The sequence below is a fragment of the Dipodomys ordii genome, unplaced genomic scaffold (assembly GCF_000151885.1).
Source record: "Dipodomys ordii isolate 6190 unplaced genomic scaffold, Dord_2.0 Scaffold15, whole genome shotgun sequence".
Taxonomy (NCBI): domain Eukaryota; kingdom Metazoa; phylum Chordata; class Mammalia; order Rodentia; family Heteromyidae; genus Dipodomys; species Dipodomys ordii.
This window is the reverse complement of record NW_012267231.1, coordinates 13,067,467-13,093,962: the sequence shown is the minus strand read 5'-3', so window position 1 is coordinate 13,093,962 and position 26,496 is coordinate 13,067,467. Positions and strand designations below refer to the sequence as shown.

General features: G+C 55.1%; 1 protein-coding gene across 1 annotated transcript in view; it reads left to right on the top strand.

The window, feature by feature from the left end:
* Itga11 (integrin, alpha 11) overlaps window positions 1–25,369 on the top strand; it is a 62,836-nt gene extending 37,467 nt beyond the window's left edge. Inside the window, exons 7-28 of the mRNA XM_013011911.1 lie at window positions 609–774; window positions 1,775–1,845; window positions 4,721–4,865; window positions 5,365–5,513; window positions 6,154–6,294; window positions 6,634–6,837; window positions 7,443–7,573; window positions 8,817–8,983; window positions 10,384–10,526; window positions 11,129–11,239; window positions 13,155–13,240; window positions 14,834–15,041; window positions 17,016–17,114; window positions 18,310–18,386; window positions 19,215–19,304; window positions 19,393–19,483; window positions 20,592–20,705; window positions 20,888–20,974; window positions 22,133–22,243; window positions 22,360–22,455; window positions 23,633–23,746; window positions 24,249–25,369. Coding sequence (XP_012867365.1) covers window positions 609–774; window positions 1,775–1,845; window positions 4,721–4,865; window positions 5,365–5,513; window positions 6,154–6,294; window positions 6,634–6,837; window positions 7,443–7,573; window positions 8,817–8,983; window positions 10,384–10,526; window positions 11,129–11,239; window positions 13,155–13,240; window positions 14,834–15,041; window positions 17,016–17,114; window positions 18,310–18,386; window positions 19,215–19,304; window positions 19,393–19,483; window positions 20,592–20,705; window positions 20,888–20,974; window positions 22,133–22,243; window positions 22,360–22,455; window positions 23,633–23,746; window positions 24,249–24,320 — 2,673 coding nt within the window. The 3' untranslated portion in view covers window positions 24,321–25,369. The remainder of the gene's footprint in view (window positions 1–608; window positions 775–1,774; window positions 1,846–4,720; window positions 4,866–5,364; window positions 5,514–6,153; window positions 6,295–6,633; window positions 6,838–7,442; window positions 7,574–8,816; window positions 8,984–10,383; window positions 10,527–11,128; window positions 11,240–13,154; window positions 13,241–14,833; window positions 15,042–17,015; window positions 17,115–18,309; window positions 18,387–19,214; window positions 19,305–19,392; window positions 19,484–20,591; window positions 20,706–20,887; window positions 20,975–22,132; window positions 22,244–22,359; window positions 22,456–23,632; window positions 23,747–24,248) is intronic.
* Window positions 25,370–26,496: the final 1,127 nt, after the last annotated feature.

Sequence of the window (26,496 nt, the reverse complement as noted above, 5' to 3'; positions counted from 1 at the left end):
GAAGAGGAAGAAGAGGAAGAAGAGGAAGAAGAGGAAGAGGAGGAGGAGGAGGAGGAGGAAGAAGAAGAAGAAGAAGAAGAAGACAGACTCTGGTGGCTCACCTGTAATCCTAACTATTCAGGAGACTGAGATCTGAGGACTGTAGTTCAAAGCCAGCCCAGGCAGGAAAGTCCATGAGACTCTTATCTCCAATTAACCACCAGAAAACTGGAAGTGGAGCTGTGGCTCAAAGCAGTAGAGCACCAGCCTTGAGTGAAAAGAACCTCAGGGACAGTGGCCAGGCCCTAAATTCAAGTCCCACAGCTGGCAAAAAAATAAGGAAAGAAGGAAGAAAGAAAGCCAGGTACCAGCCACCAAAACATCAGAAGTGGTACTGTGGCTCAGTTGGTAGAGCATAAAAAAAGCTCAGGGCTAGTGCTCAGGCCCTTAGTTCAGGACTGGCATGCACACGCATGCGCACACACACACACACACACACACACACACACACACACACACAAATGACCCCTTGAAGAGTGGCTACTGGACAGCCCTGGCTCCTTCCTACCGCAGGGGACTCCTGGCGGTGCCAAGTCCTAGCTTGTTCACCTGCTCCTCTTCCCTGGCAGGTCCTGGGTTACTATAACCGCCGGGGGATCAATCCAGAAACTTTTCTGAGTGAAATCAAATACATCGCCAGCGATCCTGATGACAAGCACTTCTTCAATGTCACCGATGAGGCGGCCCTGAAGGACATCGTGGATGCCCTGGGAGACAGGATCTTCAGCTTGGAAGGTGAGTCAGGCCTGTGGAGGTCTCCACGCTCCTGAATGGTGGAAATCCAATCCCCACAAGCACAGTAGCTTTAGCCAGAGTCCTCACTCAAGCCAAAACGCCTGCATGCATTATAATGTAAAATCACCTGGCAAACCTAGCTTGAGCCCAGAGGGCCTGACTCCATAGGCTGGGAGGGCCACTGCCTGTCCAACACCACTGCTGTGCAAACTGGAAAATCATCATCAGGACAAAGGCACTTGAAATGCCCTGCAAAGAATCCCATTTGCATGATCCTGCTTGCTCTCTGTAGTGCTGTAGTGGGCCTTTCCAACATTGGGCTCTGGGGCATAGAAGAGACCACAAAAATCAAGAGAAGGCAGTGTTCTAGAACCCGAGAAATCTGCAGCGCCTTGAGAATGACAAGCTGCAGACACCAAAGAGAGCTCAAGAGATGCAAAGGCTGGAACACGAGCCTTGACTCGCATGCCAGCACTGAAATATCCAAACCAGCAGACTGGAAGCAGATTAAAGCAGTCGCCTTGGGTGATGGTCCATCATGGCGATGCCGTGTGGGGAGGCCCCTGTGGCGGGGCTGTGGGCGCCCAGTGGCTTTCTTGCACAGCTTTGTAGGTATCCATCTTCCTTCCTGAGAGTCAGGGTAATGAGTTGGAACTGCCCAAAGGTGTCTGGAACCAAACCTGTGTTGAATAGGCATGGAGAAAGTGGGAAATTCCACTTCCTGTACACACACACACACACACACACACACACACACACACACAGTGTGTCTATTGCCCTTTCTCAATTCTTTCCCTTTAAATCGTTTTCAGCAAGCACACCTGTGACCTGACTTGTCCCCCCCCCCCCGCCATGCCCACGGAGGTGCTGGGAGGGGCGTGGCGCTGTGGCAGTGACCACGCCACCCCAGCCCCCACCGCCGCCTATGGAGAAGGAGCTACGGTGCGGTGCGAGGTGAGGCATGCAGAACTGGGCTGACCTCCCTCTGTTCTTGTCCCAGGCACCAACAAGAATGAAACGTCCTTCGGGCTGGAGATGTCACAGACCGGCTTCTCCTCGCATGTGGTGGAGGTATGGATGGCGCTGGCCTCCCTCCGTCCCCCCTGCACACACTTCCTACCCTTCCAACCTCTCAGGCTTTTCCGGGAGCATCCATCTCTTTATCCCTTTTTCTTGGAGTCTCTCTGCTTCCTAGAACCTTCTGGGCCAGGAAGAGATCTTCAACTTCTATTGTCTCCATCGCTTGCCCAAATCAAGCTCACTGTATGGAATCAGCACACTATATCTGTAGGGTGCTGGGAACATTTCTCCCTAGGACCAAGGGTCCCATTCCGCCCATGGTATCTTGTTCGAGAACAGAGTCGGGTGCCAATGCTGACCACAGGCCTGATAGTTCTGGCAGCTGTGCATTGGGGCAGCTGCCTGGGGTGCCGGGGACGGGGGCTGGTCTGAAGCCTCCTGCAATTACCAGAGAGCAGAGTTGATGTCCTGAAACACTTCACAAATATAGTAAAGTCTGACCTAAAGTCCTACATGGGAAATATGCCCACGATATGTGTCTGGGAGAAACAGGCACCCTGTGTGTGGACACACATGTGCACTGTGTGTGTGCATCTGTATATGTTTGTGTGGTGTGTCATGCGTGCTGCATTGTACACACATGTGCACGTGTGTGCATGCTCACTCCTCAGGCTGGCACTCCGGGAATATGCTCTGTTCATTTGCTAGTTTGTGCCAGTTCCTTGTCCCATGATCCCCGACTCCCAGCGCTTCTGTGATGGGGGCAGGATTCCTTGTTCCCAGTTCACAGACAGAGAAGTTGAGTCTCAGAGAGGCACGTGTTCTGCTACAGCGAAACTAATAAGAAAAACGCCAGTGCCCTCCTCCATTCCACAACTGGTCTGTAGAGCACAGAGGCTCTCAGGGGGTCTGACTCAGAAAGCCCAGATTGGAGGGAAGCGGGCACCACACACCAGGCAGCAGGCAGATGGGCCGAAGCACGACACTCGCTCAGATCTTCCTGAGTTACATCTGGGCTACGTCAGGGCCACTGGCCGGAACACAGCAAGATGCACATGTCATAGACTATCAGCATCTCAGCAGAGCACTGCTCAGAGGAGCCCTGAAGGCCGTGATGGTGACTCTGGTTGAGATAGTTGGCTCCATTTATCTTTTCCATGCTTTCTCTGTGCTGGGCACAGGAATCAGAGACCTGGCCTCCTTGAGCAACACCTGGAGGATGAAGAGCCAGGCACAGAGAAGGAAGAGCCCCCCTCTCCCCCCGTTCCCGGGCTGGCATGAGATCAGGCAGTGACTTGTGTTCTGCCAGGACTGGCCAAGGCCTTCTGAGTACACGGAGCCCAGACCACAGACCTGGGGTGTCCAGGATGCCACAAATATGGGGACCTACATGGGGCCTGCAAAGCTGGGAACGCTGCTCCTCCCCATCAAGGCTCTGCAGAGTGGGTGAGGTCTTATCCGAGATCTGCCGTGGGGGGTCTTCCCGTGCCCTCCCCACGGCCCCCCTCTTGGCCAGAGTCTCCCTGCCCCCAAACTCTCAGGGTCACTCTTCTATCCTGGTCCAAGGCCTAGCTGCTGCCCGGTTACAGGGGCAGCAAGAGCCTAGAGCGCCCCCTGGCTCATAACTGCCAGAATGGCAGTCCCTGCAGAAACTCCTGAACTCCAAACCCAGAGAGAGCCAGGAGCCACCTCCCGCCCTGCTCAGTGCAGCACTGAGTTCAGGGGCAGCCTCTCATGGAAGCTCGTCTTCCAGAGCCCCTCCCCAGGCTGTCTGCACACAGAGGAGGGGAAGCCAGATCCGGAATAATGGACTCTTTCCAGAGAGAGCTCGATGGAAAACTGGACCCAGGAGAACTCTCGGATATTCTCCTCCTCCACACACCTTGTTGGCACAGCCCTGCCTCTAGCTGTCTGTGTCCCTTCTCCTCTCCGAACCTCAGCCACTGGTGTCTCATATTTCATATCATGAACAGTGTGTCTTCTCACAGGGCTTTCGTGGGTCCCCATGGGGGGCCAGATGAGAACACAGTCCTCATGAACGGGGTGCCAGGGATGTTGGCAGTGACTAGACCTCGGGATGAGGGAGGCCCCAGCCCAAATCCTGTCAGGGCCCTGTCCGAGCCTCCCACGTGCAGGGTAATTAGGCAGCGCAGTGCTAAACATAACCAAGCCTCCAATTCTCCCAAGGCCGGCTTATTGATGGTTGCAAAAGCCTGTCTGAACCATCAGACCTGACCCTGGAGCACCGACAGGTTTAACCCTTTGCATCTGCAACAACAAAGGAACCATGAACACCCTCAGCGGGCCAGCTCACAAAGAGCTGAGTGGAGAGAAAGGTGGGCAGCTGCCCTCACCCCCAAATCACAAAGGAAAGGGGCTTCCTGGCCATCTGGCCTCTGATAAATTGTCCTCTTTCCAATGCCCCTCAGGGCCCTGTGCCCACAACTATATAGATGGTTTGTGCTGGATGAGCAGGGCTCAGGGAGTGGAAAGCAGGGCCCAGCTCCCAGGAATGGAGCATAAAGTCGGAAACACGAAACCTTCCCCTCCCTAGCTGAGCTTCCTGCTTCCCTGTCAGGCAGGGGATACAACCACCTGGCCCTGCATCTGGTGGGTAGATCAAGAGGTGACAAGAGGGGACCCTAGAAGGGTTTGGAAGCCCAGAGAGGAGTGAGGTCTCTCTCGTGGCTTCGAGTTCATTTCTAGAACGTTGCTTCTTTTCTAAACTCCCTTGAACCATTCTGCACTGAGGATCGGAAGGAAAGTCAAATCTGAGACTCCTTCTCACCCGAGAGCCCATGGGGAGTGAGGTCTTTGGCACGTGACCCCTGGGAACGATGCCCTCCACGCCAGGCAGTGTTGCACTGCTCACAGGACCTGGGACGGCTCTGGAGCAGGGTCTGATTGGGTCCCCTCCCCGTGCCAGGATGGGGTTCTGCTGGGAGCGGTCGGCGCCTACGACTGGAATGGGGCTGTGCTGAAGGAGATGAGCGGTGGCAAGGTCATCCCTCTCCGAGAGGCCTACCTGAAGGAGTTCCCTGAGGAGCTGAAGAACCACGGCGCCTACCTGGGTGAGGCAGTGGGTAGCGGAGGGAGAGGAGGCCCTGGGGCACAGGACCCCGTGCACGCTCAGGCTGAGAGGAGTCTACACTAGCTGATGGGCACAGTCCTGTAGGACAGTCCCAGGCCTGAGTATGGGTCAGGGCCGGCTCCTCTCCAGCACCACCAGCAAGATAAACTCTCCATGATAGGCAGAATCAGTGCCATGCTACCCCCATAGCTGAAGTCCGTCTCCGCTGGGGCTGCTAGACTCTCAACTGTGGCTTTGATTCCAGCCTGGGCCACAGTATGGTGACCCTTACAGGAATAAGTACCAGCTGAGCCAGAACCCACCTTCTCCTCACAAAGCCCTGTTCACAAGGGGACTTGCCAAACCCACACAGGGCCCAGGGTAGAAGCCAGCACACGGACCAACCCGTGTTCTCTTGTGCTAGGGTACAAGGTGACATCTACCTGTGTCCTCTCATGTCAGGGAACACAGAGACACCTCTCTGTTTCCTCTCGTGGCAGGGTACACAGTGACATCCATCGTGTCCTCCAGGCAGGGCCGGGTATACGTGGCAGGAGCCCCCCGGTTCAACCACACGGGCAAAGTCATCCTGTTCACCATGCACAACAACCGCAGCCTTACCATCCACCAGGCTCTGCGGGGCGAGCAGGTAAAGGAAGGGAGGCTGTTGTGGGAAGGCCAAGGCCCAGGTGGCACACAGGGTAGGCAGCAGGAAGGTGTCTCAGGCTGGTACCCTCCATAAGAAACCTCAGGACCTCCAGTGCTCTCCTTGAGTGGGGTCTCATTCCATCGTCACCTGACACATATCGTATATCATGTATATCATGTGTCATCTGCTCACACACATCAGCACCTGACAGTGTGGTCCACCTGACAGCCGTGGTCTGGGCCTTGGCCCTGTTGTAGCAGGTGAAGCTTGAATTTCTCCCCCTGGACCTCTCTTCTCTGGGGTGCTGTCCAGATCCCAGCTACTGCCCACCATCCCTTTCTGGGGTGTGCCAGAGTGTAGGCTGTCAGGCCCCAGGATGCACACAGACAGACACCCCTCAGGCCCCTTCATGCTGCCCAAAGTGTTGCATTCACCGCAGAAGGCCAAGGGGCCACCAGAAAGCAGTGGACAACACTGTGATTTGGTTGGCAGCCAGCCTGTTGCTGGGCCGGTGTGGGTCAGTCATGAGTAGGAAGCTCAGATAAGGCATTGGGGTGAAACAGAGATCAGAAGTTGCTTTGGTAGCTCCGCAGGGGAAGTGGGTGGCCTCAACTCTCCCCTTCTCCCCTGTGTGCCACAGATAGGCTCCTACTTCGGGAGTGAGATCACATCAGTGGACATCGACGACGACAATGTGACGGACGTCCTGCTGGTGGGCGCCCCAATGTACTTCAGCGAGGGCCATGAGCGTGGCAAGGTGTACATCTACAACCTGAGACAGGTATTGCAGAGCTGTGAGTGCAGCAAGGTGTATATCACAACCGGAGACAGGTATCACAGGGCCCTGCACACAGCAGGGTGTACATCTACAGCCTGGGACAGGTGTTACCAGCCATGGCTTTGACTTGGGGTACCAAGAGCAGCTGGTGCCACCAGGAGTTGGACCTTGGGGCAGGGGAGGGGAGGGGATTAGAGTCCTGTCTGACTCTGGGCTTGCGTCACCAGTGTCCTGGAGAAGGGACACATATAGGCAGGGCCCTGGGTACAGATGCAGGGAGTTGTGGCCCTGAAGGTCTGTGCCTGGCCCTGAGCCCTTCTGCATGCGGCCTTGGGTTTGCAGGGCCGGTTTGTCTATAATGGAACTCTGAAGGATTCCTACAGCTACCAGAACGCCCGGTTTGGCTCATCCATCGCCGCTGTCCGAGACCTCAATCAAGACTCATACAATGACGTGGTAGTGGGGGCCCCGCTGGAGGATAACCACAGAGGGGCCGTCTACATCTTCCACGGCTGCCCAGGCAGCATTCTGAAGAGGCCCAAGCAGGTGAGGCCTGGGGGTGGGGGTGGAAGCAGGGGACTGTGCAGAGTAGCACTGGCGTGTTCACAAGGCTCAGGTGTGCTCACGGAGCAGGTGTGTCCACAGCTGTGCCCACCTCAAGTCAAACCTCACCTTGGGCAAGTTGCATCTCCTGATCTTCCCATCCACACAAGGACCCACCCAGGCACCATGCCCTGCTCCTCTACCATGTTTTCACATAGTTGACGGCAGGTAGAGAGCTCAAGCCTAAGCAAAAGGCTTTGCTGGAAATGCATCTGGCTACCAGCCCAGCCGCAGTCCCCAGCCAGGGTGACCTGCGCATTTACTATAACATGTAACCATCCTGAAGTTTGAGGTGCGCATGGATTGCCTGTGATGTATCCTGACACGCAGTATGGAAACTTTTCAAGACAATATTGTAACTCAGAAGCATGCCTCTAAGCAGGAGGAGTTTCCAGTGCTGTAACAGGCCAGGGCAGAGACCACCATGGACCGGGGCTGACTCCCCTCCCACCCCCCACCCCAGCACCCCTTGTGGGGTCTGCTGCCTAGAGCTGCCGCCCAGCCTGGCCCACACCCACAGTGAACACTCTGCCTTTGCTTTCTCTCAGAGAATCGCCGCATCAGAGCTGGCCCCAGGCCTCCAGTTCTTCGGCTGCAGTGTCCATGGGCAACTAGACCTCAATGAGGATGGACTGGTGGACCTGGCTGTGGGCGCCCTGGGAAGCGCGGTCATTTTGTGGTCAGTTCCCTGGCTCCTCCCGGTTCTCCTGGGGTTCAGTGCATAGAGGGGTGAAGGACATTCCCTAGGGTCTTTGTAACAACTCCCTGCTGGCCAAACACACCCTGCTCCTACCCCAGCTGACTACCAGTCTCCTTGTTTTGGAATCCATGTAAGCTTTCTTGGGATCCAAACCCCTACCCCTCTTCTTGATGTATCTCTTGACTTCAGACAAACCTGGCATGCGAAAGCTCCTCTTTTGCTAGGTGTCGGTGGCTCATGCCTATAATCCTAGCTACTCAGGAGGCTGAGATCTGAGGATCACAGTTCAAAGCTACAGTGGTAGAGCACTTGCCTTGCATGCCAGAGGCCCTGGGTTCGATTCCTCAGCACCACATAAGCAAAAAGAAAAAAGCCGGAAGTGGCGCTGTGGCTCAAGTGGTAGAGCGCTAGCCTTGAGCTGAAGAGCTGAGGGACAGTCCAGGCAGGAAAGTCTGTGAGACTCTTATCTCCAATTAATCACCAGAAAACCGGAAGTCGCACTGTGGCTCAAGTGGGAGAGCACTCACCTTGAGCTGAAGAGCTGAGGGACAGCGCCCAGGCCCAGAGTTCAAGCCCCAAGGCAACCAAAATAATAAGGAAGAAAGGAAGGAAGGAAGGAAGGAAGGAAGGAAGGGCCCTTCTCTTGTCCTAGCATCTGTCCTAAAATCTTTGGCTTTTCAGAAGTTCCTCCCTCTTGAGGTTCTAATGGGTCAAGTTGCCAGTGTCTTAGGCAGAAACGTCTTCCTTCTCCCTTGAGGGAGGGGTGTGTGTGATGTGGGGCTTTGTTCCCCAGCCCTTCTGGCCTCAGATCCCTCCCCAGAGCACTTCCTAGAGGCCCGCGGCCCTGCTGTATGTTGACTACTTTTAGATTTAAAAACAAAAAAGCAAAACATAGCCATGCCTATTGGCATTGGTCCTAGGGTCCAGCCTGGGCGTTGAGACTCATTCAGGGCTGGAAACCTTGCATTGAACGGTGATGAGGGGCAAGGGGAGGTCAGCGGGGCTCACAGCAGACACAGCTCTGGGGCTAGGAGGCTGTTAAGCCCCACCTGTCCATGGGTTTTGGTCCAATCAGCAATAGCCAAGGTTCCTCTGCCCCCCTGCTGAATATTTACCTTTCCCCCTTGTTCACTAGAATATCTACCTCTCCCCCCTAGCCTCCCTCCAGCTCTCCTGTCCCCCTAGCCCTACCCCACCCCATCTCACCGGTCCTCTCCTCCAGGGCCAGGCCTGTGGTGCAGATCAACGCCAGCCTCTACTTTGAGCCATCCAAGATCAACATCTTCCACAAAGACTGCAAGCGCAGTGGCAGGGATGCCACCTGCCTGGCTGCCTTCCTCTGCTTCACACCTGTCTTCCTGGCACCCCATTTCCCAGCAGCAACTGTAGGTAAGGCAGGCCCCTGCGTCCCCACCCCCAGATCTGTCTCCCCAGTCTTTCAGATGGCTGTTTGCCACAGCCTGGGCTTTGTAAGTGCCAGGTCGCACTTAGAGCCAGCTTTGACACTCTCTCTTCCCCACCCCCTCCCCAACCCAGAGGACGTGTGACATTGCCAGGGTGGCAGCAAGCAGGGATGATTCTCCCCCTGCCCTTAGAGATGATGGGAAGGAGCTAGTCTGGGTGCAGTTTGGGCACAGGATTGGAGGCAGGGTAGCACAGAAGCCAGAGGAGTTGGCCTGGTTATAGAAGAAGACAGAGCTAGCTGACAGGGGGCAGCTAGGAGCCAGGGCCAGACACACAGGCCATGGTTACCCCCCAGCTGGGAGTGTGGGCTCAGGCAGGGTGGTTTTCTTCTGATGCCCATCCTTCCCCCTACAGCTAGGGCCTGAAAGCCAAGGCTGCATGTCCAGGTCCTGCTGGGCTGACACAGGAAGAGGAGTAGCATGTAGCTTTCAGCCAAGGCACAGGACCAGGAGGGGAGGGAAAGGGTCTCATGGAAGAGACCTGGGAAATCCCAGGCCACTGTGCCCTCCTTCGAGTTTCATCTGAAAAAGGAAAGGGGGATTTGAGGACAGGGACAGCCAGGGGGTCCGAAGGTTGGCAAGATATTCTGCTGGATTAGGGTCGAGGAAGCTTTAGGCCTTAAACCCCAGAGTAGAGTCAGAAGTCTAAGGAGTTCTCCTAGGGGCAAAGTCCCACCCACCCCTACACAGAGGGGCCCAACCAGCCCAGGGAGACCCCAGAGCATGGCGTGGGGAGGAGAGTAGAGAGGGAACTTCCAGCAGGCTGAGCATTCCAGGCCCTCACCCTGGCTCCTCTTCTTCTATGGGTGTTGATGTTTCCTCCTCTTTTTCTCCTCTTTTTCTTTTTTTTCTTTTTCTGTTTTGTCAGTCATGAGGCTTGAACTCAGGACCTCGGTGCCATCCCTGAGATTTTTCCACTCAGGGCCAGCGCTCTACCACTTTGAACCACAACACCACTTCTGATTTTCTGGTGGTTCTTTGGAGATAAGAATCTCATGGACTTTCCTACCCAGGGCTGGCTTTGAACCGCAAGCCTCAGATCTCAGCCTCCTGAGTTGCTAGGATGATAGGTGTGAGCGACTGGTATCTGGCTCCCTCTTTTCTTCCTCTCTGGTGCATCTTCTTCTCTCCTCCTCTGCCTCCCTGCCCTCTTCAGTCCCTTCCTCCTTACCCGAACACAGCCACAGCCCCCCTCGGGGAAGCTTCGGGCCTGTGGAGGGGGAAAGTCTGCTCCTGTCTAGGGGAAGTGGCTGTTTTATAAGAGCAGCAAGTGGTTTTGGGTGGGATCGAGGCTCCAGCTGCCTAGTCTTACCCTCTCTTCCCCAGGCATCAGGTACAATGCCACTATGGACGAGAGGCGGTACATGCCAAGGGCTCACCTGGATGAGGGAGGGGACCAGTTCACCAACCGGGCTGTCCTGCTGTCCTCTGGCCAGGAGCACTGTCAACGCATTAACTTCCACGTCCTGGTGAGCCTGGCTCCATCAGCAGGGTCTAGGCACCTACATTGGTGGGGGGAAGGGGAAGGGAGACACAGAACTAGAGGAGAAGCTGCTGTAGGAGGGGGGGTGTGCCAGGCACATTCAGACCCTGGGAGAAGAGCTAGGGGCCAGTGTTCATGACCTTGCCCCTCCCCAGCCCACCTCAGGCCCTGGAGTAATGTCCTTGAGGATAACCACCTGACCCTCCCTCCCCATGGCTTCCTTAGTGCCAGGTGAGGTCCAGGAGAGAGCTGGATTGAACAGGTATAAGGAAAGAGCAGGGCCCTAGTGGAGCCCTGGATTAGAAGGGCAGACAAGCAGGCATGGGCTGAAGACATAGGCTGCTTGAGGGGGTGAAGGGTGAGTCGTTGCTTCATGAAACCTCCAGGTAACTGAGCTGGCACAGGCTGAGTCATAGCCCCTACACTTTGCACCTGCAGACCTGGATAGAAGCCTCTGTCCCCCACCCTCCACCCCATGACAGACTGAGGGAGACAAGGCCACAGCCTCTCCTAGTTCAAAGGAGACCTCATGGTGACTGGGCCCAGGAAATGGTGCTCTCTGAAGCCCTGTCCTCCTCTGGCCCACAGGACACTGCCGACTACGTGAAGCCGGTGGCCTTCTCAGTCGAGTATGTGCTAGAAGACCCTGACCATGGCCCTATGCTGGACGACGGCTGGCCCACCACACTCAGAGTCTCGGTATGGCCTGGTACATTCCAGCACACACCTCATCCCACCACCAGGCCTCCTGTCCCGACAGACAGACAGACACACACGCATGCATGCGTGCGTGCACACATTCACACTACAGGTGTGCATGCACATTCATAAACACACATGCACATGTGTGTGTGTTCATGCTGTGCACACAAGTACATGCACACATGTGCACAGAGACAAACACGTGCATGCACACACAGTGCCCCAGGCTAGAACCAGGCATTTCTCATCCCTATAGCCTTGACGTGGAGTCCCAAGACCATAGGGCCCTGCGTTCTTAATCTCCTGCCCCCCACTTTATGAATAGATGTGGACATGAGACCACTTAGAGCCTGGCCTTCTGCATGTTTGGTGACCAGCAGACCCCCCTCAGTCTGCTCCGAGCCATTCCCAAAGAAAGTTTTAGCCTCTCGCCAGCCCCACCCAACCACACATTTTTAGCTTGGGCTCTGGGCACCCGGAGTCTGTTTCCTGACACCCGATGCACCCTGTAGCTACGTGAAAAGGCCAGGCAACTGTCAATTGTGTCTGAAGCTGGGAGGGCAGGCGAGCGCTGTGGAACAGTGTCTGCCAGCTGAGGGTTAGAAAGTGGTTTTGAGATGAAATAATACACATTGAAATGACTTCCCAAATCAATGCATCAGAGCATGCGTGAGCCCCAGCCTTGGGGTCCAGTCACTGAGCGACGTCTCTGAGGGCCACTGAGTAAACACGTGGTTCCAGAATTGCACGAGCTGTTGCTTGGATTTGGCAAAAGGATCACAGGTGCAATGGCAGCCTCTTTTCCTGGCCTCCTCTCACCCAGCCTCCTCTCCCAATCTCTAATCCTCTACCTCTGTCAGCCATGCCCAAAGCTACTACCACCAGGCCCTTCCCCCTCCCCCTCCTCCCCCCCCCCAGTCTCCTCTGGCCAGGATTTCTGAAGGTTATTGCATTGCTTTCAGACTCCTAAACCCCCATGTCTGATGTCTGAGGGGCTCCCCATGCCTGAAGCCCTTGGTGACCCCTGGCCCCAGCTTCTCTCTTCTCTCCTCCACCCAAGTCCCTTTCTATAGTTCCACACTGAACTACCAATTACTTCCCACGCCCAGCAGGCTATATTCACCCCAGGACCTTTGTGACTGGCCCATCCTTCCAGCTTCTCGGGCTGGCTAGTGAACTCATTCATCCTCCATCTACTACCTCTTCCTGGAAGCCCTCTCAGACCACCCACAGCCTAAAGGTCCATTTCTCCTCTCCACCTCTATTTCTTTTTTTTTTCTTTTATTTTGTCGGTCGTGGGGCTTGAACTCTGGACCTGGGTGCTGTCCCTCAGCTCTTCAGCTCAAGGCTAGCGCTCTACCACTTGAGCCACAGCGCCACTTCTAGTTTTCTGGTGGCTCACTGGAGATAAGAGTCTCACGGACTTTCCTGCCCAGGCTGGCTTTGAACTGCGATCCTCAGATCTCAGCCTTCTGAGTAGCTAGGATTATAGGTGTGAGCCACTGACGCTCGGCTCCGCCTCTGTTTCTTATGTTTCTACTCTGTTTGGTTCTCTGCACACTTCACGCTGCGGTTCCCTGTTCACGTGCCAGTCTTTCCCCGTGGGCTGAGGGCAGATGCTCTGCCTTCCTCACCCTGTATTCTCAGCACTAAACACTCTGCCCATACCAGCTGGATTACACCCACCGGGGCCAAGAGGAGCTAAGCTTTGCACCAAGTCTTGGAAGGTAGAGAATCTGCAGTGAGGGCAATTGAGAGGAGCAGTCCAGAGAAAGGGCAGGGCAAGCAGAGCCCTGTCAGCAGTTCAGGGGCAAAGGCCAGTGTGCATTAAGCTCAAGGACCTACAGCAAAGGCTAGGACTGGAGGCCGTGACCTCTTCTCCACCACCCACTGCTGGCTCTAATTGGCCCAGGTGCCTTTCTGGAATGGCTGCAATGAGGATGAACACTGCGTTCCTGACCTCGTGCTGGACGCCCGGAGCGACCTGCCCACGGCCATGTACGTTGCTGCTCCCCAACATCCACCCCTCCCCGCTGCTCTAGGGTTCCCAGGCCCTGATGGCTATCACACACCTTGCTTGTAGGCAGTGTGGATCAGGTACTGAACCTGGAGCCTGGGTTCTAGCCTGGGCTCCGCTTCCACCTCCTACGTGAGCTCAGGCAAGTACCCGTGCCCAGCCTCAGTTACTGACTGTCAAAGTGAAAGGGAGGAGTTCTTCCTTTGGAACCTAAACTACAAAAGATGTGCAGAGTAGAGACAGGGATCCTGGTTTGGGGTGCTGGTGTCTAACCCCCAGTCAAAGTCTCCATAGAGGTCATCGGCTGAACCCCTGGGCTTTCTGACCTCTCTATAGAATAAAGATGCAGAGGGCTGGGAGGTGGCTTAGCAGTAGAGTGCTTGCCTAACATGCATGAAGCCCTGGGTTCCATTCCTCAGTACCACATACACAGAAAAGCCACAAGTGGTGCTGTGGCTCAAGTGATAAAGTGCTAGCCTTGAGCAAAAGAAGCTCAGGGACAGTGCCCAGGCCCTGAGTTCAAGTCCCAAGACTGGCCAAAAAAAAAGAAAGAAGGAAGGAGGGAGGGAGGGAGGGAGGGAGGGAGGAAAGAAAGAAAGGAAGGAAGGAAAAAAGGGGCTGAGAAGGTGGCTCAGTGGTAGAGCACTTGCCTTGCATGCATGAGGCCCTGGGTTCGATTCCTTAGCACCACATAAGAAAAAAGCCAGAAGTGGTGCTGTGGCTCAAGTGGTAGAGCGCTAGCTGAATTGCTGAGGGACAGCGCTCAGGCCCAGAGTTCAAGCCCCCAACCAGACCCAAAAAAGAAGAAAGGAAGGAAGGAAGGAAAGAAAAAAGAAAGAAAGAAGGAAGGATGCAAAGGCTGCATTAAGCTACAAGTTAGTACACAAGGCAAACAATCCAATTTTAAATTGGTATAATAAATATTGCCACACTTTTTTGGTCAACTTTTTGCTAACTGTGAGATGATTTAGGCAAACTATGAGTACCACAACATAGACTACACATTTAAATAGCATAGCTGAACCTCACCAAAAGATGAAGAAGCCAGTCATGTAACCATCTAAGCTAGTCATCAGCATCACCTCTACATTTAGTTCTGAGCTTTCTGGCAGGCAAAGCTAAAAGGGAAGCGGGGCTAGTGAAAAGATGACCTATGTCTAGGGAGTTGAACTAAGAGCTCTCCTCCAGCCTGTAGTCCATCCCCCCCCCTCTCTTTTGTCAGTCGTGGGGCTTGAACTCTGGGCTTGGGTGCTGTCCCTGAGCTCTTCAGCTCAAGTCAAGCACTCTACCGCTTGAGCCACAGCACCACTTCTGGTTTTCTAGTGGTTTATTGGAAATAAGAGTCTCACAGATTTTTCTGCCTGGGCTGGCTTTGAACTGTGATCTTCAGATCTCAGCCTCCTGAGTAGCTAGGATGACAGGCATGAGCCACCGGCGCCCAGCCCATTTTCCTTCTTGTCTAGTGATCACTCCCAGATTGGCAGAGCCCCATTCCCATCATTCTGCACGCACCCTGTGGCTCCATCCTTCCCGTCCCATTCCGCCTGCCTGATCCCCGGTCGTCTCTCCCACAGGGAGTACTGTGAGCGGGTTCTGAAGAGGTCTGCGCAGGACTGCTCCACGTACACGCTGTCCTTCGACACCACCGTGTTCATCGTGGAGAGCACGCGGCGGCGCGTGGCCGTGGAGGCCACGCTGGAGAACCGGGGGGAGAACGCCTACAACACCATCCTTAACATCTCCCAGTCTGCAAACCTGCAGTTCGCCAGCTTGATCCAGAAGGTGAGAGCGTGGTGGCCCAGGGTAGAAGAGGGACGAAAAGGTGCAGGCCAGGGAGAGAGCCACCCACATCCCGCCTCCTCCTCTGGGGATGCTCTGTGCGGTCCGGGGTGAGTCCTGGCACCGGGCAGTACTGGCGCTATGGAGGTCCTCGGTGGGCAGTCGGAGGTGAGCCTCAGGCATGGGGCGTTCAGGTCTTTGAGGGCAGGGGAAATGCCCGCTGCCGCCACTCGCTTTCCAAGCCCCCACACTGACTGGGACCGAGGCCACGTGGACCTCTCCCCAGCCCCACACACAGGAAATGCAACCAAGCAAAGCCAGAGTCCCCTACTGCCCACCCTGCAGTGGCCCCACACCCTCAAACAGGCCTCAACGGCCTGAGGCTGCCTGAATGAGGCCTGTGGCAGTGTGATCCATCAAGCCCTGATCTGGGGCAGCAATACCCCCATCTCTGCCCAGAGTGGGAGAAGTAGCCCTTCGGAGAAGGCCAAGGCCCTCTCTTGTCCAGAGACTGTCTGTCTGGGTTTGGGGTCCACAGGGGGCCCCCACCTGTACCAATCTTCCCTCTCCCCTGCCCCAGGCCTCACTGCCAGCCTATGCCTGCTTATAGCTGGTGGTGACCAGAAAGGGCTTTGCAAATAACTGGGGGTATAGAAGTAAGATGCTCTATGGAACATTGTGACCAAGGCCAGGGGAAGCAGGCTAGCAGGAGCCGCCTCCCCCCAAAGGCCACCCACCCAGCCCTGCCTGCAGGAGCTTGCTCAGAAGCTCAGCCAGGTAGAAAAGTTGAGTCTGCTTGTTGCAGATGAGCACACGAGCCACACAGACAGCCAGGGAAATGCACACACCTGCAAGCATGCATCATACTTGTGCCCTGATCCAGTGCAAACCTCACACACAGCCTGCCCAGACAGCTTGCACGTGCACATCCAAAAGCACACACACGCACCCACAAGTACAAGCACATGGGTATACACGCATGCATACATGTACACACATGCATGCACACGCACACACACCTGGACAATGCCTCCTGGACAGAACCATAATAGGAACAAATCATCACCAACAGGAACCACCAGGGGTCAGTGCCTTGCATATTCTGGGCCTTAACGCCCACACTCTGCTAGCACCCATCTCTCATGATGGCTACAGAAGCGCGTGGCCCTGTCCCCTTAGCAAGAAAAGATTCAGACAACCCCCGCCCCTCCCCACACACACACCACATCAAGCTAGAGCCCAGAGTCTCTTCCCTGTGTACCTGTGTGCAGGGGACACCCAGGCCAGGCAGGCCAGCTGTCACCTTTTGTGCTCTGGACTGACAGCCAGGAGCTACTTGTTGTCAGTCTGGAAAGAGAACAGGTGGAAAGGATTGACGCAGGCTCATCCCCATCAGCCAGTGCGAGCGCCTGACCATGGTCTAACCACAGAGCCACAAAAAACTACCACCAGTCAGACCTGAGGTTGGCCCGCAGCGTGCTCGTTGTTTTTCTGGACTGTGAGACCTCATAGCTCATTCATAGCTGCAAGAAGCCTTTGCAGCCCTGAAGGAAAGCTGTCCGTCTGTGCAGCTATAGAGAACCAGAGGGAAGCAGGGCTGCAGGGGCTCAAGACTGCCCAGCCCTTAGGTGGACAAAGCAAATCCCAGTCCTCTACTGTCCCCAGTCTGAGTGAGGAACTTCCGGTTCCTGGGCCACGGGAAACACCTTGCCTACCATGTGCATACAAGCCCAGCACCCGAGCCCTGCCCGTGGCAGCTATGGTGGACGCACCCTGTGTCACACCTGAACGGGGAACCCAGGCCTGGGGGAGGGAGGAGAGTGCTCCCAGCTAAGTGCAGGCCAGTGCTCCAAGCGTGCTCCAGGGATCAGTGGTGGGGAGGGATGTTCTCCGTGGAAAGGGGCTACTGCGGGGAGGGGGCTGTACACCTTGACCCCCGGCCCTCCCTCACGGCTACCTCTATGTCCTCACCCTCAGGACGACTCCGACGGCAGCATCGAGTGTGTGAACGAGGAGAGACGCCTGCACAAGAAAGTCTGCAATGTCAGTTACCCCTTCTTCAGGGCCAAGGCCAAGGTGAGCCGTCAGGCGGGGTGGGGAGAGGCAGGAAGCCAAGAGCACAGAGAGCGAGGAACCCGCAGAAGAGGCTCCAGGCACTGGCCCCTTTACCTCAGGCACCGCTTTCCACCCTACCCGGCTCCTCTCCCAGCGCCTTGGGCCATCCATGCCATCCTTCATCCTCACGCGTATCCTCCTGAGCTCCTGCCTGCCCCGGACTTAGAGGTGCAGGTGGAAGGCCCAGCAAGGTAGCAGGACGGAGAGGCAGGCAGACTGGGGGTGGGGGGGTGCTCCACCATCAACCAAAAGACCTCATTGTAAATGGGGACCTATCTGAGGGGTGCCAGCTGGAGAGCAGCCTACAGGCTGGGAAGGGGAGGGAAATGGGGGGAGGGCAGAATTAGGGCTCCCGGGGAAGGAAGGTCCCCAAGTGAGGTTAAATTCAATGCACAAACTTCCCATTTACCCCAGTCCCTGGGGGACGCCCAAATGGGGTCAGAGAGGCTGGGAAGGTCGCCTAGTGATAGAGTGTTTGCCTAGCATGCATGAAGCCCTGGGTTCGATTCCTTTTTTTTTTTTTTTTTTTTTTTGTCGGTTGTGGGGGCTGAACTCTGGGCCTGGGCGCTGTCCCTCAGCTCTTCAGCTCAAGGCTAGCACTCTACCACTTGAGCCACAGCACCACTTCCGGCTTTTTTCTTTTTATGTGGTGCTGAGGAATCGAATCCTGGGCCTCATGCATGCAAGGCAAGCGCTCTACCACTGAGCCACCTTCCCAGCCCATCGATTCCTTAGTACCTCATACACAGAAAAGGCCGGACGTGGTGCTGTGGCTCACGTGGTAGAGGGCTAGCCTTGAACAAAAGAAGCTCAGGGACAAGTGCCCAGGCCCTGAGTTCAAGCCCCAGGACTGGCAAAAACAAAAACATATGAGGCCAGAGAAGGGTCAGACAAGACAAGGCCATGGTGAGGGGGCCCCACCCTTTTGGCTGGGTCCCAGCTTTCTATCAAAGAAGGAGAGGGTGCTGTGCCTTTTGCCCCCTGTGGCACAGCTGTGGGTTTTGCTCTGGACAGCCCCAGCTCCCCTCTTCTCTTCCCAGTCCGCTCTTTGCCATTCCCAGCTAGGACGACACCTGGGAAAGGGACAGGATGCCAGGCAGGGCCCAGACAACGCCCACCCCCTGCACCTCCAGCTCAGGCTCCTGCTTCCTTGCAGGTAGCCTTCCGTCTGGACTTCGAATTCAGCAAGTCCGTCTTCCTGCAACACCTGCATGTCCAGCTGGGCTCCGGCAGGTCAGGAGCCTGCGCCCACCCTGCCCAAAGCCACTCACTGCTGCCCCTGCCCTGCCCTCCCCTAAGAAACCCACAAACCAAGCTGCCCCTGTCCCACGTGCCCAGCCTGCCACCTGCCCTGGCACCACCACACCTCATTCTTTGAGGCTTGGCGCTAAGTCCTTTACTGTCATCTGAAGGCACTTTAGGTAGCTACTTAAACTGCTGCAGTTCTAAGACTGGGTACACTGGTCCATCCCCCCACAATAAGCAGGGTACCCCTAACCACCACCACCACCACCAAGTTACAGATAAGAACAAGGAGGCTCAGAGAAGTTGGGTGATTTCTCCACTATCCACAACCTGCAAACTGTGCACCTGGGAACAGAACCCGAACTGTTCCTCTCCTTGTCTCTCCCTCTGCTTGGCATCTGACCATCATTTAGTGGACTCTTCTTAGACTGTCCCTAGGCCGCTCCGAGGCAGCTTGCTACGGGTGAAGCGCTCTGGGCCTGCAGGAAACAAACTTGACTTTCTCATAGTCTCTGCACAAGGAGGGAGACAGGAGGGTTCTCTCTGCTCTTGGGCCTTACTATGGCCAAGAAGTAAATGCTCTGGGCAAACCAGGTAGCAGTGTCCACACAGGCCAGTCCTTGCTTACTCAGAGCAACCCGGGACACAGTGCCCAGTGGGAGCCTCCCAAGTCATGACCACACATCCTCCCTGACTCCAGCAAGCCCTGGTGTCCAGCGTCAGCCTCCCCCTCCCGCCTGGCCTGGTGTGGAGCTGGTCAGCCTGGGTGAACCAGCACGGACCTCGTCGGTCTCTAAGGTCCTAATTCCCCCTTAGTGACAGCGAGGAGCAGGACAGTACCAAGGACGACAACTTGGCCTTCCTCCGCTTCCACCTCAAGTATGAGGCCGACATTCTCTTTACCAGGTGGGCCGCGCCTCCCCCCTGCAACCCTATCATTTGTCACCCACCCACAGTGGCCATCTTCACACGCCTCTGTCCTCTGTCTCGGCAGGAGCAGCAGCCTGAGCCACTATGAGATCAAGGCCAACAGCTCACTGGAGACACAGGGTGGCCTGGGGCCTCCTCTCAGTTGTGTTTTCAAGGTAAGGCTGAAGGCAGGCACGCGGGGCCCCCGTTTGGAGAAGTATCTCAGTGCCTGAGTCCAGCCTCAGCCCCGCCACCTACTCCTGTGTGGCGTTCAACAATCTCCTTCTTTCTCAGTCTCTCTGTTCTTATCTGGAAATACTCAGGCTGGACCAGCCACACCTAGTCATTCCCTAGGCTAAACATTTTTTTTTAATGGAAAGAGTTTAACATTTTAAGAACAAAAAAACACATAGAGGGTTAAATATAACAGGGCTTGCAGTCTCCCTAGAAGAAATCTAGACTAGCAGCTTCAGAGTTCCAAATTGGGTCTTATTCTACCATCCTCAGTATGAAATGGTCAACCTCATATTCACCTCATAGTCCAAGGGGGTTGAAGCCCCAGCCATCACATGCTTATTCCAGGCAGCAGGAAGAAGGAGGAGCAGAAGGGCATGCCCCTCCCTCTTTAAGAATCTCCCTGGCAGTTCTTCATAGTTCCAGTTGCTTCTCGTTGTCTCAGAACATTGTGACTTAGCTGTAAGGGAGCTGGGAAGTGTGAATTTTTTGCCTTGGTCCTGTCACCAATGAAAATCCGGAAGCAATTTACCCATCTTGGTCTCCCTCATCCCTGAAGTGAGTTGATTGCCTTCTATGGTGGCGTGAGGCTGACACTGACACTAGCCTGCAGACACTCCGGGTCCTGTGTGGCTTGTCCAAAATGTCCAGTGACCTGCTCAAAGCCATCGCGTGCATCCAGAGCTATGTCCCCAGTCCCACTTGACGATCACAACAACAGCGTCACGGATTCATGGCACCCTCATCCCACGGCGATGACTTTCTCCATCTCCAGTCCTGTCCTCCCTGAAGTCCCCAAGAGGAGGGCACTGAAGGCGGCAGTGTCCCCTCTGTCCAGGCTCAGGGCCTGTTGATACCCCGTCACATCTGGAACCCCTCCATCGAGTGTCTCTTATTGTCATCCTTCCACTCCGATGTGGCAAAGTGCCGCAGTTGCCACACAGAGAAAATGTCCCATGGGCCTGTTCCCCAGACTGGCTGTGGGATGCCAGGGCTGGCCGCCCCCATTACCTCACTGCCCCCTCCTTCAGACGCCCTCCTCTGGTGCAGGTGCAGAACTTGGGCTTCTTCCCCATCCATGGGGTGATGATGAAGATCACCATTCCCATCGCCACCCGGGGCGGGAACCGTCTTCTGATGCTGAGGGATTTCTTCACCGACCAGGTACCCAAGCCCCAGGGCCAACAGAAGACAGACACACCTCCTACGTAAGGCCCCATATGCTCAAACCCTGGCTCCCTATTCCCAGGACTGGGGGTCCAGGCCTGTCTGGGTAGAGGAGATAAGGAGCACTTTGAGGCCTGGCCCTGAGGCTCACTGGTATGTGCGTGTGCATGTGTGCGCAGGTGAACACATCCTGTAACATCTGGGGGAACAGTACCGAGTACCGAACCACCCCAATGGAGGAAGACTTGAGTCGTGCCTCACTGTTGGTGAGTGTCTCCAACCTAAGAGCCAAAGGGCCTTGCTTGGACAGCCATCTTGCTCCGGGGGCTTACCCTGTCAGCTGGGCCTCCTCCTTAGAAATGGATGGAGCTCTGCTCCAACTCCAGAACCTCACCAAGCGTCAGAGTCTCAAGTTTTCCTTCTCAGAATCCCTTCCATCTCTGCATACTAGTTTCTCAGCATACAGTCATTGGTCCTCACCCAGAAAAAAAAAAAAATCTTGTTTAGTTTCCTTAAGTAGTGCCTTGTACACAGCACTTTCTGATCATATTAGAAATATCTGGCCTTGAGTAAGGTTGGGATGGTCAGCAAGCCAGCAATACAAATAACTTTGTCCCCATAAGTTGTAATTGCTTAAAGAATCCTTTGGGGTTTCTATGATATTGCTTTCTCATTCAGTCAATACAAATTGCTTTTGTTGTCTTCTCAGACCTCCAGAGCACTGATAGCATGATTACCAAAATTGTCTTGATCAATTATGAGCTCACTTAAAAGAATTGTTACTTGATGGATTTGTGTATGTGGGTGCACATACATAAACATAAAACGTATCAGGTGTCTATACACACATCAGATTTAATCAGATTCAGGAAGCTCCCTAGAATGCCTAAAATACTTTTTCACATCTGTCCCAGTAATCACACCCACCTTATCTAAATATGTATATGGTTATGACATGTAAAAGTTCTTCAATACAGCCAATGTGGCTGGCTCATGCTTATAATCCTAGCTACTCAGTAGGCTGAGATCTGAGTGTCACGGTTCAAAGTCAGTCTGGACAGGCAAGTGGGCAAGACTCTTATCTCCAATAAACTACTCAGAAAAAGCCAGAAGTGGCACTGTGGGTCAAGTGATAGGGTGCAGTTCAAGCCCCAGGCCCAGCAAAAAAGAAAAAAAAAAAGATTCCTCAATACGGACTCAAAGGTCTATTCCTAGAACTACCGCAAATGCAGCATGAGAGCTCCACGTATAGTTTGTCACCTACAATCTCTGGCAGCCCAGCCCATGCCACCCCCGCCCCCTCCCTCTCTTGTCCCCTGTGCTCTGCCCTCCTCCCTCCCAGTGAGCCATGTTGTGACATTTGTCTGGTGGCACACCGGACACCTCCCCTGCTCCTGCTCACCACACGCTGTCTTCTCTTCCAGAATCATAGCAACTCTGATGTGGTCTCCATCAACTGCAACGTGAGGCTGGCTCCCAACCAGGAAGTCAGCTTCTACCTGTTAGGGAACCTGTGGCTGAGGTCGCTCAAGGCAGTAAGTAGAGGCCCCAGGGCACAGGGTGACTGTGGGGGGCTCCCACTTGGGGCTACCTAGCAGGGGCAGGATCAAAGGCTTCTCAAGACGCTCTAACGGCATCTGACTGTACACAGCTCAAGTACAGGTCCCTGAAGATCATGGTCCATGCGGTCTTGCAGCGGCAGTTCCACAGCCCCTTCATCTTCCCCGAGGAGGACCCCAGCCGTCAGGTAAGCGCTGCAGATGCCTGCAAGCCTGGACTCCGGCCCTGTGGGTGTGAGAAAGAGCTGGCCCCTCCCTTCCAGTTTTCCTGCAGGACCCTGACCCTGTGTGCCCCTGTGTCTCAGCAGGAGAGGACGGAGAAAGAGCAAGACCAGGCCCTCTGGGGGGACTGGAGAGAGAAGTAGGCGTCAGCCCCAGGACTTTGGGTGCCCACCTCTGTGTTCACAGGATGGGGCAGGAGCAGAGCGGCTCAAGTGGAGACCAAGCTTGTGTCCCTCGAGGTGGCTCCACATGAGTTTGAGTGGCCCTTGATTGCCCCACACAGATTGAGTCCCCGGAAGGCTGGAGGCCCAAAACAAGCATTCCTCCCTCTCTTCTCTTCCCTCCCCTCCTGGGTGGGAGGAGTCTGCTATTTGTGACGCTCTGTGAGGCAGACACCATCCTATGATCGCAGGAAGGCTTAAAGCCTAGCAGGGTGCTGGTGGCTCACGCCTGTAATCCTAGCTACTCAGGAGACTGAGATCTGAGGATCGCGGTTCAAAGCCAGCCTGGGCAGGAAAGACCGTGAGACTCCTATCTCCAATAAACCACCAGAAAACCGGAAGTGGCGCTGTAGCTCAAGTGGTAGAGTGCTCGCCTTGAGCTGAAGAGCTGAGGGACAGCGCCCAGGCCCGGAGTTCAAGCCCCACGACCAACAACAACAACAAAAAAAGCCTAGCCTGTGGAAACAGAAGGGGTGTGGGTCTTTGCTGCCTCCCACTGGCCAAGTCCTAGGAACACTGGCATCCCTCACAGATGGAGTAAGCTCCACCTGGCCCAAGGATGCACTGGAAAGCAGAAGGGCAGGGTCAGGAGGCCCAGGAGCCTCCTGGGACCTATGCCACTGCAGGAGTAACTGCAATCAAGGAGACAGGGCTGCACTATACAACACGCTGACCTTGAGATGTCTAGGAGAGCCGAGGAAGGAGCAAAGAGAACTAAGAGAGTAGCCACTGTTGTAGGAGAATCAAGTGGCTGCCAAGGCCAAAGGCCAAGCATCCACAGGGACAGCATGCTCACCCAACTTAGGTGTCCACGAGGCAGGCTCTGAGGCCTCAGCCTGCCGCTCCCCTTGGAAGGAATGAGGCTTTCCCATCAGGGGCAGCCAGGCTGGCACAACAGTCCTGACTCCTCCTCCCCTTGCAGATCACATTGGAGATCTCCAAACAAGAAGACTGGCAGATCCCCATCTGGATCATCGTGGGCAGCACCCTGGGGGGGTTCCTGCTGCTCTCCCTGCTGGTCCTGGCACTGTGGAAGGTGAGGGCCCCACAGGCAGAAACAGACACGGCATCCTGTGGCCCAGGTCTGCGCTCAGGCCTTGGGGCCCTGTGTCAACTGCCATGTTCTGCCTGTGGGAGCTGGCCCCAGCTGCTCCCAACTCTGCTCCCCAACTGTAGGTTGCTTAAGACCCCAGAGGCTACCCACACTGTGACTCAACCAGCTACTCTTACCAGAAAAAAACAAAAAACACCAGCATACACAACAGCCCCAATTTCCAGCCGTTTCAGGCTGCTAGCAAGGCTACCAGTCTTCTCTGTCTCTGAGCCCTGAGATGTTGTTAGCTGTAGTAAGGTCACAAAGTAAGATGGCAGCACCTACGTGGCCTCCTGCCCAACGCTCCCCCCACTTTGCTTTAGCCCACAATGGAGTTCTTGGGGAGTATGCTTAGGGGGCTCAGGAAAGCCCCCTCAGGACTGGGGTTAGCTGGGAGAAGAACCCACCAGACCCACCTGAGGCCTCCCCTTTTGCTTCCCTACAGCTCGGCTTCTTTAAAAGTGCCAAACGCAAGAGGGAGCCTGGCCTAGACTCCACCCCCAAAGCACTGGAGTGAGGCTCAGAGGAGGCCTTGGATTCATGGGCTGGACACCAGTCTGGGCGGTGTGCAGGCCCTGCTGAGCCGGAGTGGACACCAGCTGGCTTTGCACTTGGCCTCATCTCAAGCCATGGAGCCTGTGCCCTGAGGTGGACCTTACGCAGGAGTGAAGAGAAGCCACCCTACTGGACGCGGGAACACCTAACAGACCCCCAGGGATTTAAAGGGACCTCTCCAAGGTCCCCAAAAGTCCCCCACCCCTGGCTCTGGAGAGCGTGTGCTGCACCAACCACTAGGGTGCTAAAAATTCGTAATCACAATCACCTCTGGAAGGAATCCCAGGAGGATACCTATAAATACAAACTCACTCTGCGTGCTCCACCAGGCCTCTTCCTCCAGAACCACGGCACAGCAGATCTGACTTTTGTGGTGTGCTTTCCCACCTCTCACTGGAGTCACGGCCACCCCCTTCCTATACATAGGCCCCATAGGGCCCCTGATCCCCTTCCTCCCAGGGAACCTGGGCCGTGGGGTCTGTGACAGCTACAAGCCAGGGATGAAGACTCTGGAATGCAGGTGGTGGCAGCTGGGTAGGTGAGAACCCAGATGCTGAGTACACGCTGAGGCTAAACCGCATCATGCTGGCCCCACTCACCCTCTCTGATCCTCCCTCTTGGCTGCTCTTGCCGAGGTACCTCATGAGGAGCCTGTGAATAACTCAATCCCCTGGGCTCCACATTCCACATCTTCTGGCCGAGCTGTAGGCTGAGTCAGGGTTAAAGGCAGGGAGCCTTCCCTCCTTGCACCAGCCCCGACCGGACCCCTCCCTTCTCCCTACCCGTGTGGGGAGCAGGGCCAGGACAGCGCTGTGGAGGGCTCTGTAGTGCACTGAATAACCCGGGTCAAGAGTGGTGCTGGTCAGAGGCAGGTGTCTCCAGCCCACGGGACATGAAAGGACCAAAAATGGCACCCCGAGGACAAGGGCATGCTGGGTGCCCAGACAAGTAACTTATGCCTTCACTTTCTTGGAAGAGGGACACATCCAAAGCACATTGCTCTGTGCATAGTGCAGCCTTTACTGTCATGTTTCTAAGAAATTAAACTGTTTAAAACCAAGGCAATGGCATTCTCTGGCAGTTTGTCCCACAGAGCCACATACTGCTTCCTCCTTTTATCTAAATGTGGGAGACCTGTCACCGCAGGGGGCTACCTGGCCTGCTGTGGTCTCTGGCCCCTCCAGAGACCCCTCCCACACACACACACACACACACCTCTGGCCAGGTGGTTAAAACCCAGACATGTCACTCTGTCCCTTAGCTCTGGCTGATGCTGGAGTTATCTGTATGTGCTGGCTGCTCTTGAACCAAGTGCTGTATACCATTTCATTCCTGGGCTTTTTGCTTCCTGGAACCCCAACAAGTTTAAAAGGTGTTTCATCTTATTTTCTGGAGCAATGAAGAGACCAAGAGAAACCAAGAGCACCACCTCCCAGCCAGACTATCCCTGTAGAGAGAACATGGTGAAAATGCACACCAGAGCCTGCTTTCCTAATAGAATCACCGGGAAAACACTGCATCGCACTCCACACCAGTCCTCATCCTTATGATGGGATAACCTGGAAAAGAGCTTTATGAGCCTGTGATCTAAAGTGCATCATTTTGATTGGGTAGTGTCTTTTCTCCTGATTGTTCTTAGGGAAAATGATTTTTAAACAGGCATTTTTTTGGGGAGAGGGGGTCAGTCATAGGGCTTGAACTCTGGGCTTGGGCGCTGTCAGCTCAAAGCTCAAAGCGAGCGCTCTACTACTTGTGCCACAGCGCCACTTCCAGTTTTCTAGTGGTTTATTGGAGATGAGAGTCTCACGGACTTTCCTGCCCAGGTTGGCTTTTAACTGTGATCCTCAGATCTCAGCCTCCTGAGTAGCTAGGATTACAGGCGTGAGCCACCAGTGCCCACTTTGGCATTTGTATTTTTTAAACTGCTATGTGTGGGGGCTGGGAAGGTGGCTCAGTGGTAGAGCGCTTGTCTTGCATGCCTGAGGCCCTGGGTTCAATTCCTCAGCACCACATAAACAAAACAAAACAAAAAAAAAGAAACTGCTATGTGTGTCCAAAGGTTTGCTCAAACTTCACCTCTGGACTCTCAAGCAGAAGGCAGCCTCACCCCGGAACTCCAGTCCCTCCACATGTCCCTA